Source organism: Mesocricetus auratus, unplaced genomic scaffold (assembly GCF_017639785.1).
Source record: "Mesocricetus auratus isolate SY011 unplaced genomic scaffold, BCM_Maur_2.0 Super-Scaffold_100011, whole genome shotgun sequence".
In the NCBI taxonomy this organism is placed as follows: Eukaryota; Metazoa; Chordata; class Mammalia; order Rodentia; family Cricetidae; genus Mesocricetus; species Mesocricetus auratus.
In genome coordinates, this window is record NW_024429195.1 from 78,869,273 (window position 1) to 78,885,904 (window position 16,632).

Consider the following 16,632-nt stretch of genomic DNA (forward strand, 5'->3'; position numbering starts at 1 on the left):
CTTTGTATTTATAATGCCCAGTAATAAACTAGGAATGCAGATCACTGGCAAAGCATTTACCTACCCTATGAAGGGCCCTGGATTTGATCCTAGGACTTATTCTTTTCTGTTGACTTAGCAGCTGCACATGAATCTACTGATATTTTAGTTATGTCTGTGGTCCCACAGCCTGGAGGGCCTTCTAGTCCTACAGCCCTAGCTCTGCCACGCGTCTCTATATATAGGTTTAAACTTAAGTCTCTGTTGTTCTGTTTACCAACAAAGACTCAAAAGTCAGATGTGGGGGCCGAGAAGCAACCAGCTGACCTTGCTTTGGCTGCATATCCAACAAGAGACATGTCTCTTCACTCGTCCCCAAACCAGAAAGGAAGCCCAAACTCAAGCGCCTACCCTTTCCTTCCTATGTGTCTTCTCTATCCAGATTGCTGGTGTCTCTATTGCCAATTCAGCTAGTTTCTAGCCACACCCCTGATTCAAGGTAAACTTCATTTAACAGTCTCGGTGTACAGTGTGAGATCAAAATTCCCACACCGTATCATTTCAATGAAGGTAGTGGTGGCGGCAGCTCTCATGATCCCACCCAGGAGAGCGCTCTATATGTAGAAAACAAACATAGTAAAGATGGGTTACATTGAATGTCATTCTAGAAAGTAGAAAGTCATTGTAAATAAATTTTTAAGAAAAAAGTCCTGAAATTGTCTGGTCTATCCAAATCCTCAAGAACTTGGTAAGTGAGCACCTTTGTTTTTACTTACAATCTGCCATCAGTTGCCCTGATGGGAAGTCATGTCTTTTCAGCAAGAAATAAGTGATGTGGGGCTGGAGAGATGGCTAAGCAGTTAAGAGTACTGCAGAGGACCCCGGTCCATCCCTGCGCCCACATGGCACACAGCCAATTGGGACTCTAGCTTCAGAGGGTCTGAGGCTCTTCTCTTACACATAACACACATAAATCTTGGTTTTGGGTTTTGTTTTGGTTTTTGGTTTTTTTTTTTTTTTTTTTTTTTTTTTTCGAGACAGGGTTTCTCCACATTGCTTTGGAGGTTGTCCTGGAACTTGCTCTGTAGATCAGGCTGGGTCTCGAACTCACAGAGATCCACCTGCCTCTGCCTCCCGAGGGCTGGGATTAAAGACGTGTGCTACCCAGCTACATTTGTACGAAGTAGGAACCCTGTTTTGTGGCTAGCTCTCCCGTAGCAGGCTCAACACAGTCTGTCACTTGTTCATTGCTCCGCGCATGTCCTGAGTCATAGTTCTGTGTGTTTTCTCAGGTGATCACGGGCGCTTTGCAGTGTCTGATCTGGGTCTCGCGGTTCCCTCTGCCTTCCGTAGAAACCAAAGCAGGACAGCTGACAAAGCACCTTTTCCTCTTGCTGAAGAACTATGCGAGACTGGGGGCTGCCCAGGGCCAGAACTTCCACCTGGTGGTGAATTGTTTCAAGGTGAGAGGAAACAGTTGCCCTTAGAGAGTGCCAGGACTGAGGTCACAACACCTCTTTTGGTCAGATTTGTTTCCTAAGTTGTTGTTGGGAAGGCCTTTCCTTTCATCAGAGCCTCACTTTGGGGTGGCTGCTGCTGATTTCACTGTTGTGACTTACAGTGTGTGACCATCGTTGTCAAAAAAGTCAAGTCGTACCAGATAACTGAGAAGCAACTTCAGGTTCTCCTGGCATATGCTGAGGAAGACATTTATGATACGACAAGACAAGCTACTGCATTTGGTCTTCTCAAGGTATGATGATGCCAGATGTTGTTTGGGGTCATTTATGTACACATACTAGATCCTTGGGATCATATGGAGCATACTCCTTGAACTTAATTAAATAACTGACAAAGGTTATTATGATTTTTGATAGAGACAAGCTAATAGAGTATTTTTAAGAAGAATTATTTGTTTATGTATATGGCTATTTTGTCTGCATGTATGTCTACACACCAGAGGAGAGCACTGAATCCCATGGGATCCACAGTTACAGGCAGTTGTGAATCACCATGTGGTTGCTGGCAATTGAACTCAAGACCTGTGGAAGAGCAGTCAGTGCTCTCAATCTCTGAGCCATCTCTCCAGCCCTTGATATAGTATTGAAACAGGAGGTCCCTAGTAATCTTCCCAGAGGGGGTGGGGAAGGCCCTGGGTGCAATGCTAGCTAGCATTGCATGCATGCATACAAATGTATACACATGTGCACAGACATACATACATACTCACTCAAGCCTGGGGAGCACTGGACAGATTTGGGTGCTCTTGTTTATCATAGTAGAGGGTCTTTTTGTTGTTCTTCTTAATTTGATGAAGAACTACATAATTAAAAGTTTCCATTTTAATCCTTTTCCAAATATACTTTTTCTTTTGGGTGCTTTCATTGTGTTTATAGACTGCCTGTGACTGCTTTAACATCATGCCTACTTGTGTCCATCTGTGGATGGAATTTTGTGTCTTTTCCCTTTATATTTTAGGCTATTTTATCAAGGAAATTATTGGTCCCGGAAATTGATGATATCATGCGGAAAGTATCCAAGTTGGCAATTTCTGCCCAGAATGAGCCTGCCAGGGTGCAGTGCAGACAGGTGCGTACGGAGAACTGACTGCCTTAGCAAAGTGGAGCCGAGCCTGCCGGCCTTGACTTCAGAGTTAGAGACCACCCTCTGACTGGATTCTCAGGGCTGCTTTGTGTGTTGTATTGCTGTGTTCTGAGACCCCAGCTTCTAGGGGTCAGGAAAGCCTTCCTGAGGACTGCTAGAGAAACCGAAATCTGAAGAAAGGGTGAAGGAGCAGTAAAGACATGCCTCCAGAAAGTAACCTTTGGGGTGAGCAGGAGCTTAGCTTACTTCAGAGTGAAGCATGGTGGAATAGGCCAGACCTGTGTCTGGCTAAAGGTGAAGGGCTTTTAGGCTCATAAGAGCTCAGTGGGTAAAGGCGCTGGCTGCCAAACCTGATGGTCTGTGTTTGATCCCCAAAACCAACATGGTGGAAAGAGAGAACCAGCTCCTGCCAGTTATCCTCTGACCTCTACACACACACACACACACACACACACACACACACACACACACACACACACACACACACACACACACACACTAAATAAATAAGTATAATTTTTAATGAAGGGCTTTGTTCTAGGAACAGTAAGCAGTCATTATAATCCTTAGGCAGAGGAGTGACATGATTAAATTTGCTTATACATCTGTCCATCTCTAATCTTAGGAGCACCACATACCATACCCAAGAGGTGGCCGTCAGAGTTATAGTTTTGCACAGGGTTGGTTTAGGCTGCTGCAGAGACTAGGGTGGAAGAGAGGAAGCAATCCCTAGAAACAGAAAATTGCTTGACCACAGAATGGAGGGCCAGCTGCTGTGAAGCAGTTGCGTTGAATAATAATGTGCTGTGTACAGCCTACTTCGGAATTACTGTGTACACAGATCCCATTTCTTGCTTTGGAAGAACTGACTCCCTCTCATACATGATCTCTAGTCTTCAGTCTGGCTTGTGGTCTGCCCTCATTGGCTGTGATAAGGAGTACGTAGTAATTCCAGATTGGGCTGTACACAGCACATTGCTATTCCCCTCAACCACTTCATACAATCTACACAGCCTAGTGTAGGCATCTAGCACCTCTGTTTTAGCATTAGGAAAAAACGGCTCTGAAAGTTTAAGGGTATGCCTTCCTTCTCACCATGTATTTAACTGAGGCCCAGTACTAGTGGTTTAGAAATGAAAATTGAACGCCTGGACCAGTGAGCTACTTAAACTTTCTGTGCCATCGCTTTGTTATGTACCTACTGCCTGGAGAAGTGAAAGGCACCCACCAAGGGTTAACAGTGCCGGGCACACACGTGGTGTTAGTGAGTGCGGTCACCACACCCTGTCAGAGAAGCTCTGGATGTGCAGGCTTAGGTTTGCAGCTTCAGCCACGTGGTGGCAGGCAGGACCTGCCATGAAGTGAGTGACATGGCGGGTGGGGGGGTTAGTGGACAGGTCAACCTGGAGTTGGAAAGTCTGACTTCTTCCTCTGGGTAAGGTGTATCCTCCTGTGAGTCCCAGAAAGCACCTCAGCAGGAGGAATCCCGGAGACATGACTTGCTGGTAGTGTTTGCCCAGCCGGCCAAAGCCCTGCCTCAATCTGCCACCTCATAAGGCACAGGGGGAGGGGACGAAAGGGGAGAGGAAGGCTTCCCGCCTGGACAGGTGGAATCCAGACAGTCAGCTGTGTGTTTTGTTCTTAGGTGTTTCTGAAATACATCCTTGACTATCCCCTTGGTGAGAAATTGAGGCCAAACTTGGAATTCATGCTCGCTCAGCTGAAGTAAGTGCAGCTACACAGCATAGTAGCAGAGGGGTGTCTTCTTTCCTGTAGTGTGGTGGCTGTCTTGAAAGGACAGCCCGAGTGAGTGACAGTTTCTCATGGGTGCTGTGCTACCGCCCTTGGCTTCCCTGACACTTCCATAGGATGCTTTTCACTCCGTCTGATCAGAGTCTACTCAGGAGAATGTCAGAAATCCAACATAATGACATCTAAAGCGCATGGCAGCCCGATGGTCCATGCGATGATTGACATTAGGGGAATGGAGTAGGTCCCAACTTTTAAGAAAAAGTTGACAAACTGATATTTTAATTTAAAAATAATCACAAGATCTGAGTCCACCTTATGTTCTTGCCCTAGTTATGAGCACGAGACTGGAAGAGAATCCACCTTGGAAATGATTGCCTATCTCTTTGACACCTTCCCTCAGGTACTGTTTACCATGGGTCCCACAGGCCTGGCTGTGTAGTGTCAGCATCCATGGCAGTTCGGTTCTGGGTGTCCTCACTGGTGCCTGTTGTCCCGTAGGGACTGCTGCATGACACCTGCGGGATGTTCTTCATCCCTCTTTGCCTGATGGTGGTCAATGATGACTCCACCATGTGCAAAAAGATGGCATCCATGGCGATCAAATCCTTGCTCAGCAAGGTCAGCCTTGAGAAGAGGGACTGGCTGTTTGGTCTGGTTAGCTCCTGGTTCGAAGCAAAAAAGGTTAGTGTCGCTTTTGGTCACAGTTCAGTGACATGTCTTGGCTTTGGTGCATAGTTTATGTCAGAATACATGCTAGATACACTGGTGAGATGATACTTCCCAGACAGCCTTGCTCTGTGACTGTGTCATAGTGTGCTCCTGAAGTCTCAACAGGAGTAACAGCACCAGCTGTGTGCAGATGTTCCCGTGTTAACTGCATGCATGTCCCGACGCTCTCGCTTCACTCTTCTTCAGTGTCCGGAGTGGGGTTTGCTTTATCCCCACCTAACACTCACCATCACTGCTGGCCCATCTTTCATTGAGTCCAGCTGTGATTTCATTATTTTCTTCTCTTTTTTGAAAATTACAGTTTCATCCATGTTTAGTTTGGTCAACCCTCCACCCCTTCTGGTCCCTATCTGCCCACCACACTCCCTTTTACTTTCTTTTTTTTTTTTTTTTTTGTTTTTGTTTTTGTTTTTGTTTTTTCAAGACAGGGTTTCTCTGCAGCCTTGGAGACTTTCCTGGAACTAGCTCTTGTAGACCAGGCTGGTCTCGAACCCTTTCACTTTCATGTGATGTTACATTATCCTCCTGTCCCTCTCCCTTAACCTCTTTTCCCTCTCATGGGCCGGCCCATCTAGTGTCCGCCATCCACGCGCTCACTCAAGCCAGGACCCGCATCTCAGGGATAGCGTGTGGTGTCTATTTCTTATGTCTCTGGTCTTTCTGTAATTCTGCATCATGTTGTGGTTTGTTCTGGGTAGCGATTAAACAGGCAGTTAGCTGCACTGACCTGTGGCTTGTTCGCGGAAAGTGAAGGAGTTGATTTTGAGAGAAGGCTTGGAACGCTTCTTCCTGTGATTGAAAAGGAGATTGATCCTGAAAACTTTAAAGATGTAAGTAATTTGCTAATTCCTAAACCTTGGGAAATGCGTGTGAAAGCACTCGGGTCGAGTTGGTATAGCTAGGACCGTATTTAAAATGCAGTTTTCATTCGTTAAAAACAAGAATTTGGTGCAGCTGGAACTTTTTCAAATACGGCCGAGGAGGTAAGTGTGCATTTCAGTGATAGAGGGCTTAGCCAACATGCCCAAGCCCCCAGCACACCAAAACAAGCAAGGGCAGCCTGCTGTGGAGATGCACAGTGTGATGCTATCTCCAAAAGTAAGTTATCTCCCATGCGTGGTGTGTGAAAATCAAAGGTGCTCAGCTAGGGTGTCTTACCCCTCAAGGCACAATTGACAATATCCAAAAGAATGTTTGCTTATCACAACTGCAGAGTGGACTTGCATCTAGTAAGGAGGCGGGGTGGGGGGGGAATCATCAGTGTTGCTGTGGTTGGGGTAGACGTGCTAGAAAGACCTGTGCACGGGCACTTCAGGTCATTGTTAACTGGTGTGCATTCACTGTGTGTTCAGATCATAGAGGAGACAGAAGAAAAAGCTGCAGATCGCCTGCTGTTTGGTTTTCTCACACTGATAAGTAAACTCATCAAGGAATGTAACATCATTCGCTTTACCAAGCCCTCTGAGACTTTGAATAAAATCTGGAGTAAGTATCTTATTTAGCAACATAGTAGTTGTGATAGAATTATTGAAAATACTTGAAATTTGAATGAGAACCCTGCAGAAAGTTTTTTTTTAAGTCCATAAGGAAAAAAATGTAAAGAATCTCATCAGATTATTACACTAAAATGTTATTGTGGGGGGTATTTCTTTGTCACTGATACATTTCATTTATGGAACAAAGGATATTAATTGGGGTCAAGTTTTGAAAAGGCAGGTGTTGCAGAAGTTCTGCTGCATAATGATTTGCTCCACACAAATCCTTCCTCCCTGTAACTTCCTGTCTTCTTCCCAGCTCTGTTTAGATTGGACTTACAGATAAGAATTATCTTTGGGGAGACTTGTTGATAAAAAGAAGTAGAGGGAGGGAGAAGGGAATAAGAGATGGTGGGGGGCTGAAATAAAGTAATTTATCGTGTAAGTGAAGATTAGTAGGCACATGTATTTTTACGCAGACTGCTGAGATTAAATGACAGTCACATTGGACTTGTCACTGTACTTGCCTGGTGTGGTGATGGAGAGTGGCCTTGTATCCTATTGCTGGAGCATGAGCTCCGGAGGAGGTGGGGACAGCAGCCTCCCTCCTGGGAGCAGCTCTCCTTGTCTGAAGCTACAGCTGTATCTAAAGGAGCTAACCATAGCATACACTTGGGAGGAAGCATCTAGTAAAATAAATATTCATTTTCCAGCCACCAATTTCAATATTAGGACTAAGTTTTTGCCTATATCCATGTTTACATTACTGACCTTAAAAAAATGTATTGTAAGCCGGGCATTGGTGGTGCACGCCTTTAATCCCAGCACTCAGGAAGCAGAGGCAGGCGGAGCTCAGTGAGTTCGAGGCCAGCCTGGTCTGCAGAGTGAGTTCCAAGACAGCCTACAAAAACAATACAGACAAACCCTGTCTTGAAAAACAAACAAATGTATTGTTGACAGCATCTATCTCCCTGGATTCTGCAGCTAACTCACGTGGCACCAGGTCACAGGGAATTTGGGGATATCGTGCACCGACAGTGCACCAGACAGTTTATGATTGGCTCCTGTGTCTTTCTGCCTCACTTCTCCCTGGCTTCTGTGGCCTGGAAAGCAGGGGCCATCATTCCCTCTTTGGTTCCTCAGTCCAGGCACATAAGAGGTTCCATGGATGCCTACACTCTGTTTACGTCCGGGGAATGAGAAGTGTGAGCCATCTGAGAATGCGTTTTGCTCTTTCAGGTCATGTACACGCTCACCTCAGACATCCGCACAGCTGGGTATGGCTCACAGCAGCCCAGATCTTTGGACTGCTCTTCGCATCTTGCCAACCAGAAGAGCTCATTCAAAAATGGAAAAACAAAAAAACGAAAAAGAAGCCCACGGAGCCTGTAGCAGTCAGGTTCCTAACAAGTGACCTTGACCAAAAGGTACCGTTTTCTTCTGTTTTGTTTGTTTTGTTTTGTTTTAATACCAAGTCACTGTATAGCCATGACTACCCTAAAAAATCAAGCTGGTCTGAAATTTACTGTGATCCTTCTGCCTTGGCGTCCAAGTCCTAGGACTTGTATTCTTCCACGCCTGGCTTAGCGTTTGTTGTTACTGTCCTGTGTGTTTGTAAGATAAAGTTTCTCTACCCCTTGTCCTTCCCTGCTGGCCTATGTGAGGTGTTTTTCTGTCTTACGACTGGCCCGTGGGGGTGAGAATGGCGGGTGATGTCTTGCTACACATGGGATCAGTAGGACTTTTGAGGGGTTTTATGTGGTTGGTTTTGAGACAAGATCTCACTATGTGACATAAAGTTGTTCTGGAACTCATTGTGTATCCCAGACTGACCTTAAATTCACAGAGTCCTCTGCGTCCACCCCCTGTTGTAGTCCTGATTCAGATACATGCCACCACACCCAGCTGTTCTGTATGACTGTTGTTTTGTTTTAAACGTCCAGCAAATGTGCTGTCTGTCTGCTAATGTCCGTTTCTCTTCACAGATGAAGAGTATCTCGCTGGCTTCGTGCCATCAGCTGCATTCCAAATTCTTAGATGAGTCCCTAGGAGAACAGGTAAGAGTACAGTCTCCAGTATGAGAAGCAGTTCTACCAGTAGACAAAGAATAAATAGCGCATTTGTTATTTCCTTTCTTTTGTTGTTGTTGTTTTGGTTTGGAGAGGGGTTGGTTGGTTTTTTGTTGGATTTTTTGGGGGTGTTCGGGTTTGTTGTTGTTGTTGTTGTTGGTTTTGATTATTTTCAAGACAGGGTTTCTCTGTGTAACAGCTCTGACTGTCCTGGAAATTGCTCTGTAGACCAGGCTAGCCTCAAACTCAGATCCACCTGCCTCCAGAGCACTGGGATTAGAGGTGTGCACCACCACTGCCTGGCTGTCACTTGCTTTCTTTCGCTTTGAACCAGCTTTAGTAGTTGGTGAAATGTAAACGCCCACTCCAGTATGTGTGTCACACGTGTGTTTAGTTGACTCTGTGGTTGATATTGGAATGACTTGGCTTCATCACCATTCCCAGTAAAGATGATGGAGTAAGAAGACTGTTGACCTTTTCACCTTTAGCCTTAAAATACCAGTTCTACCTTGTGACTGAAGCTTTAAAGGGGTTGATTGATGGGTTAAGTACTCTAGTAAAACCTGATATGAATGTCCTTCCCATACCCCTGGAAGTTACAGAGAAAGAATGTCATTCACAGTCTGACCTAAAAACTGGCTGTCCCTAAAGGCAGATACATCTTTCCATCATTAGTGTCTGTACCTCCATAGATGAAATACGACTATAGCTGGTATTGTGGCTCACACCTGTAATTCTAGCACTTGGGAGACTGAGGTGGGAGGGTTGTCATCAGTGTGAGGCCAGCCTGGGCTACAGCGTCTCAACTCTGTCTTTCAAAAGTAAATGGTACCATTCTTTACATATGGCAGGGTCAGGGAAGGAGTGGCTAGCCATTCAGTGATGGGCACAATTAAGTACTTGGCATTGAATTCTAAAGACTGTTGAATCCTGGTTGACCACTAGTGACATTTTATATTGGTGTAACTTAGAATAACTTTTTCTTCTGGTGATAATACCACAGAGAGATCTTTCACAGTTGAATCAACATACATAGAAAGCAGCTAGTCAGTTAGTACTATTTCTGCATAATTAGGTTCAATGAATTAATGTAAGATAAAATAACAGTACTTACTCCACAGGAAAATGTTCTGCCTCTTCTGACTTTAAAGACAGAACTTAGCCAAATGCTAAGTTACAGGAGAATGAGTGTGGATGCTTTATGGAAGAATTTAAAGAACACCGTCGTCAGTGGAATGGTGCTCTGCCCACCGCTCTGTCTCCTGCATGTTAGGTTAGCGTCCAACATGCCTTGATTGTCTCAATCTAACCCGCCCCTCTCCCTGCTTTAAGGTTGTTAAGAACTTGTTGTTCGTAGCAAAAGTCTTATATTTACTGGAACCTGATTCCGGGAACCAGCAAGGAGAGTCGAAAGCCGTTGAAGAACAGGACACATTAGGAGATGCAGAGGACGAGGCCGGTGCGGATGGAAACATGGAGTTGCACAGAGAAGAGAAGGGAGAGCCCAGCAAACCGGCCACGCTGCTGTGGCTGATCCAGAAGCTGACCCGGACAGCTAAGCTGGAAGCTGCTTACACGCCCAGAAATCCCTTAAAGGTACAATGGGGTGACAAGTCTTTGTTGTTCATTTTTGTTGTTGCTGTTGACAGGGTCTCAGCTCACTGTGTAGCCCTGGCTGGCCTGGAGCTCTGTTGGCCTGGGAGGCCTGAAATTAACAGAGATCCGTCTACTTCTACCTCCCAAGTACTGGCCACCCAGAGGCATGTGCCTTTATGGCTGCCTCTTGGTTTTTGACACAGGTGTTTTTTTCCAGTTTTTGTGACAGGGTTTCTTGACCCAGGTTCTGACTTATTTGCCTGGTGCTTGCTTTATGTCTTAAGCTGGTCCAAAATTTGTGCTTATAGCAATCCTCCTATCTCAGCCTCCCAAGCGCTAGATTTATTATAGGAGAAAGTTACAACACATGATGTTTTGTTTGTTTGGGAGTTTTTATTTGGGGTGTTTGTTTTGGGGTTTGAGGTTTCTTGTTGAGTGCTTTTATGTTATTGGTGAGACTTTTCAGGTCCTTGTTATTTTGTAATTCAGACCTAAAAGTGCAACAATGTCTGTCTCAAAGTAGCTGTGCTTGTCATGTGAGCCTGTGTTTGCATGACTGAGGGCTGAGTAGGGACCTTGCAAATGAGAACGTCTCTTCTCTCAGAGGACCTGCATCTTTAAGTTCCTCGGTGCAGTAGCCGTGGATCTTGGAGTGGACCGGGTCCAGCCCTACCTCCCGGTGATCATTGCTCCCCTGTTTCGGGAACTCAACAGCACCTATGCAGAGCAAGGTAACACTGCCACATCTGTCCGAGTGCTTACACACTGGAGCCCTGGCTTATCTGGTGAATGCTGGTATATGACCCGTCCTTTCTGTCTTCTTTCCCTGTATCCAACGAACCTCCTGTGTGCTTCCAGTCACGTCAAAAGATGGGTGTTGTTGCTTGTGACGCATGAGGCAGGTGGACAGTGATAACTTCACAGCCTGGGCTAAATGTCTTGGTTTTTTTGGGATAGATTTTATCTGTGTAACCCTGGATGTTCTAGAACAGCCTCAAACAGCTCTGCCTTCCTCTGCCTCCAGAGTGGAAAGGTGTGCACCACCACCACCGCCTGACTGAGGTTTTTAGCTGCTCAGACCCATTCACCTTTTGCTCACTGCACTTCATGTTGAAGTGATATTCTTTAGTGCCCTGTGTATTTGAAAAGTCCATTCTGTATATTAGACAGTAGATATACCCCTTAATTCCCATGGCATTTGAGAAATATGCAGCTGTGTGGCTAATTTGCATTTTATAAGGAGAGGGAGGGCAGGAGAGAGCACAACTAGGCTCTGACCTGTGCACTGAAGGCTAGAAAAACAGCGTTGTCTTTTCTCTGCCACATCTGCAAAGCTGAGCAGGAAACCCAGATGCTGCCAAGTTCTTCACAGCCAGGTGCCTGCAGGGAGGTGGACTCCTAGAGGCAGGTCTCCTGTTGTGTTCCACCTAAGGTGGATGCTACAGGTGCCACACCCTCCCATCTCAGGAGCTCACAGGCCAATGGATTTGTGCTGAATGAGAACTAGTCATGATGCCACAAGAGTTTAAATGTTATTTTGATGTGTACCTGCCTCTCATCTTTTCTGTGTGGTTAGATCCTTTGCTGAAGAATCTATCCCAGGAAATCATAGAATTGCTCAGAAAGCTGGTTGGGCTGGAGAACTTCTCAGTGGCCTTTGCCTCTGTACAGAAACAGGCTAGTGAGAAGAGGGCTCTCCGCAAGAAGAGGAAGGCTCTGGAGGTGAGTCTGCTGCTGTGCTCCTGTCCCCAGGGGAGGGATGAGGGCTGGAGAGGAGGGTTTTCATTAATGACAGACAGCTTCTGCATTCACTTTGGATTCTTTTAACATGTACCTTAAAAGTAACAAAAGATCTCTGCTTTCTCTTCAAGTTTGTAACCAATCCTGATGTCGCTGCCAAGAAAAAGTTGAAGAAACATAAAAATAAAAGTGAAGCCAAGAAAAGAAAGATAGAGTTCCTGCGCCCGGGCTATAAGGCCAAAAGACAGAAATCCCACAGCCTGAGAGATTTAGCAATAGTAGAGTAAGGCCTCCCTGTGTGCCCAACAGTAACTCACATGGACTCAGCCAGTGAAACCCTGGACTTCCAGCCTTACTCTGCTGGACTGAATTCCTAGCAGATTTTATTTTCTAAGTTAATCTTTGGAAGGTAGGTGTGGTGGCTACACACCTGTAATCATTGCACTTGGAAGGCTAAGGCAGGAGGATTACCGCAAGTTTGAGGCCTGCCAGGACGACACAGTGAATTTCAGGCTAACTGGACTAATTGAGAACAGATCTCAACCAAAAGAAAATGAGTTAAACTTTGGCATAGGTTTATAATGTATATTTTAATGTGATCATGCTTGTATTTTTTAAATTAAAATGTTTAATATGCTACTCCTGTATCTTCATTGTCTAAAAAGTGTATGGTACTAAATGACCTGGTTTAAAGCCTAGCTTTTTCACAAAAAGATCACTAAAATAGCCGGGCGTTGGTGGCGCACGCCTTTAATCCCAGCACTCAGGAGGCAGAGGCAGGTGGATCTCTGTGAGTTAGAGACCAGCCTGGACTACCAAGCGAGTTCCAGGACAACCTCCAAAGCCACAGAGAAACCCTGTCTCGAAAAACCAAAAAAAAAAAAAATCACTAAAATAGGGAGTAAGCCTGGTTAGGTTACACACACTTTTAATCCTAGAACTCGGGAAGACATATAGAGACCCTGCCTCGTGTGTGTGTGTGTGTTTGCACATATGTTTATAAATATATATGCAAAAAGTAGAATTTAGGAATAAAGTAAAACAAAGTATTTGTAATAATATGTAAACTTATTATGCAAACAAAGATATAGCCATGCTGATGAATTTAAATTGATCCCATTGGTTGACTGCATATGGGACCAAACCCCCCCCAAAAAATTATGTTAAGCTAATAAAGCCAATTCTAAAATTTACATGGAAGACAAGACAGTGAACCACCAAAGCAAGGTGCTTTTAGAAAAGGATGAAATAAAGTGCTGTCAGTAGTGGAGCTGAGTTCTCACCAAAGGGATACAGGCTTTGGTGCTGCTCTCCCCAAAGGACTCAAGTTCAGTTCCCAGCAACCCTGTCACACAGAACAGCTGTTAACTCCAGCTCCAGGGCATCTGATGCCCTCTTCGAGTCCGGGAGGACTCCTACACTAACATGGCATACACAGAAATAATTTTTTTGGCTGGGCAGTGGTGGCGCACACCAGTACTCAGGAGGCAGAGACAGGCAGATCTCCAAGTTCCGAGGCCAGCCTGATCTACAGAGTGAGTTAGTTCCAGGACAGCCAGGGCCACACAGGGAAACCCTGTCTCCTGAAGAGGGTCACTATAAGATGGCATATTCCGTATGCCACTGTTAAAGGATTTGTTTCCAGACTATGTGATAAGTAAAGCATGTAGAAAAAGTGGCAAAAGAAACAGGTATACACAAAAAAAGCAGAAATGATCTTTAATAGTAACGATTAGCTGCTAGTGGCTGTACCAGCTTCTTAGAACTTACATCATGCTGTTTGGTAATCATTGCCTTTAGCCTCACCACCACCAATGGCACCCTGTATGAGTTCCTATTCCCTGTTACTCCCCATATTTTCTTTATATGCAAATACCTCAATTTAAATCGAGCGAACTAACAAGAAACAAAAATTTGATACGCTTTTCACTGAAACTTTACCAGTTGATTTAAGGTTTAAGATACCCAAGTCTACAGTGACTCACACATTTGAAGGAAACTGTTTTTAGTTGTTCAGCCACGTTATCATTTGCTTACCACACTCAACATTGAAGCCATATTTTTTTTTTTAACTTTTGCCCCGTGTTGGTGGCGCACACCTTTAATCCCAGCAGTCCAGAGGCAGAGGTGGGCAGTCTACAAGACAGGCTTCCAGGACAGGCTTCAAAGCCACAGAGAAACCCTGTCTTGAAACCCCCCCCCCAAAAAATTTAACTTTTATATGCATTGACAGTGGATCTGTGGAGCTGGAGTGATAGACAGTTTTGAGGTGCCATGTGGATGCTGGGAACTGAACCCAGGTCCTTAAGAACAGGCAGCCAGTGCTCTTAACCACTGGCCACCTCTCCCCCCAAAGCAATATTCTTCAGTGCCCAGTATATTTGTGTAACAGAAAACCCATCCTGTCTATTAGGTACTTGGCTACATCTTAATTCTGATACTGTCTCTAAGATTCAAAATTGTTTGGTTTGGTTTGGTTTTTGAGACGGGGTTTCTTGGTGGCTTTGGAGCCTGTTCTGGAACTAGCTCTTGTAGACCAGTATAGTCTCGAACTCATGGAGGGCCTCCTGCCTCTGCCTCATAAGTGCTGGGACTAGAGGTGTGCACCACCACCACCCAGCAAATTGTTCCTATTTTACAGATGAAACAGACTCAGCAAATAACCTAAGGAGATAGGTTCAAAACACTATCCTTAACTTCACACACACACACACACACACACACACACACACACACACACACACACACGCAAGGTTCAAAACACTCTCCTTACCAAGTTTCTTATACACACACACACACACACACACACTCATTCTTCAGGATTCACTCTAGCCAGTATGTGGCGAATCAGCCAAATCATGATCAGATTCAGGTGGCAGGGGCTATGTGCTAGGCAGTATATGTCTGTCACACCCTATTTTTCCAGTGTTCCAGAATCATGGGGGAGTACTTATAGCACCTTGAGAATAGACCTAGTAACTCAGTGTATATAAATTTACTCTTTACAAGTATGTATTGAAGTGCTCCTTGTGTACCTGACAGGTATATATCTTATTTCAACCTTAAGTAGACTTTTTTCATGGTATATGTGCTAGGGTGTGAGGGATGCACGTGTGTATGCAGATGTGAAGGTCAGGGGTCAACTTTCATCTAGCACTTTCCATCTTGTTTTCTGAGATGAAGGTCTTGGAGCTAGACCTTGCCATTTTACTAGACTGGCCCCAACACTGAGGTTAAAGACATGCCTGACATTTTACTTGCTTGCTGGGTATCAAAGGGTGATCCCCAAGCTTGCAGAGCAAACACTGAGCCACCTCCCAGCCTCAAGTATGAGTATATTCCAATGGAAGGGAATGTCCACATACATGGCTACTAGAATTCATCCTTGCCCATCAAAAGTGTACTCATTTGTTTTGTTGAATTGGGAATAACTGTGCCTGGAGGAAGAGGATCCCAAAAATTTTTAAAGAAATCAAACTAAATAGAAGCAAACACAAAAGGTTACGAATCCCAAGCTGGCCATGACGGTTAGGAGCCACAACTTCAGCCAGACATGAGGATCGCTGGGAGTTTGAGGCCAGCCTGGGCTAGCTCCAAAAATAAAAATTCCTCAGGAGCAAAGTGCATTCCTTCACTTTCCCCAACAAAATGACCATATATGGGAGGGAAGGGTAGAGTCCCCATCTCTCTTCACCAGTGTCTAATTTCTAAATGCCAGCTGCTCATATTTGAAAGAATGCCCCAGTGTTAGTGATACTATGGACATGTTATACTTACTGTCACACTCTTGCTAAGTGTGTGTTGGATTAGTAGATTGGGAAAGTTCCTTTGAAGACAAGTTTAACCCTGCAGCATGCCTAATCTTTAAAACTAGAAGTACTTCATTTTTGCTATAGAACCAATAAAATTCTTATTTTTAACCAATTTTATACTGAAAAAGGTAAATGAATGGAAGACAGTCAAGACACCTTGTTAATACTTACTAAAATTACTTTTTATTTTCTTTAATATGAAGTTTTTATAGTATTGTGAACTCATCAATACAGTCATTTGTGATCATTTTGACTGTACCATTTATCATTTTACTAGCATAGACAGTTTATATAAACATTACTTTGAATGTCTATAACTACTTTAGCATATTTTTTTTGTTTGGTTGGTTGTTATTTTTGTTTTAAGACGTAGTGTCAAGCAGCCCAGGCTGGCCTCAGACTCACCGCAAAGCTGAGGCTAGCCTTGAACCCTTGTCCCTCCTGCCTCGTCTCCTGAGTACTAGATTATAGGTGTGTACCACCACACCTGGGTGTCTGTATTCCCATGTTGGTATTTCCAGAAACAGCATGATTTATGACACAGATTTCTGACGCAGAAGCCAGACTCTGAACTTCACCACACCTCACTGAATAGGGAGGGCCTAGCAAAGCAACACAGCAGAACCCTGCCTTTCTCACAGGGTGCCTGGATAATGCTCAGGTCAAAATATGTAAAGTTCTTCTGACAGCTATAAAGTATTGTAAAATAAATGTAAGTCAATTAAGTGAGCTAACAAAATAATACTCATGCCTATAACCAAAAACTCTTAAGTGGAATAGCTTAATATAAACTAGTCAGTTAGGCAAGTGAAGATTATATTATACATACTATATTTCTAAGCTATTTTTCTAAGACTAATCTTTGGAAAGCCTTAA

The 16,632-nt window shown here is 44.4% G+C and overlaps 1 protein-coding gene across 1 annotated transcript in view; it reads left to right on the plus strand.

Annotated features, from left to right (window-relative positions):
* Utp20 (UTP20 small subunit processome component) overlaps positions 1-12,583 on the plus strand; it is an 83,023-nt gene extending 70,440 nt beyond the window's left edge. The window contains exons 49-62 of the mRNA XM_040755104.1: positions 1,272-1,442; positions 1,601-1,732; positions 2,458-2,568; positions 4,229-4,308; positions 4,666-4,735; positions 4,834-5,016; positions 5,763-5,894; positions 6,417-6,549; positions 7,779-7,966; positions 8,525-8,596; positions 9,941-10,204; positions 10,809-10,935; positions 11,781-11,926; positions 12,076-12,583. Coding sequence (XP_040611038.1) covers positions 1,272-1,442; positions 1,601-1,732; positions 2,458-2,568; positions 4,229-4,308; positions 4,666-4,735; positions 4,834-5,016; positions 5,763-5,894; positions 6,417-6,549; positions 7,779-7,966; positions 8,525-8,596; positions 9,941-10,204; positions 10,809-10,935; positions 11,781-11,926; positions 12,076-12,231 — 1,965 coding nt within the window. The 3' untranslated portion in view covers positions 12,232-12,583. The remainder of the gene's footprint in view (positions 1-1,271; positions 1,443-1,600; positions 1,733-2,457; positions 2,569-4,228; positions 4,309-4,665; positions 4,736-4,833; positions 5,017-5,762; positions 5,895-6,416; positions 6,550-7,778; positions 7,967-8,524; positions 8,597-9,940; positions 10,205-10,808; positions 10,936-11,780; positions 11,927-12,075) is intronic.
* The last annotated feature ends 4,049 nt before the right edge of the window (positions 12,584-16,632 follow it).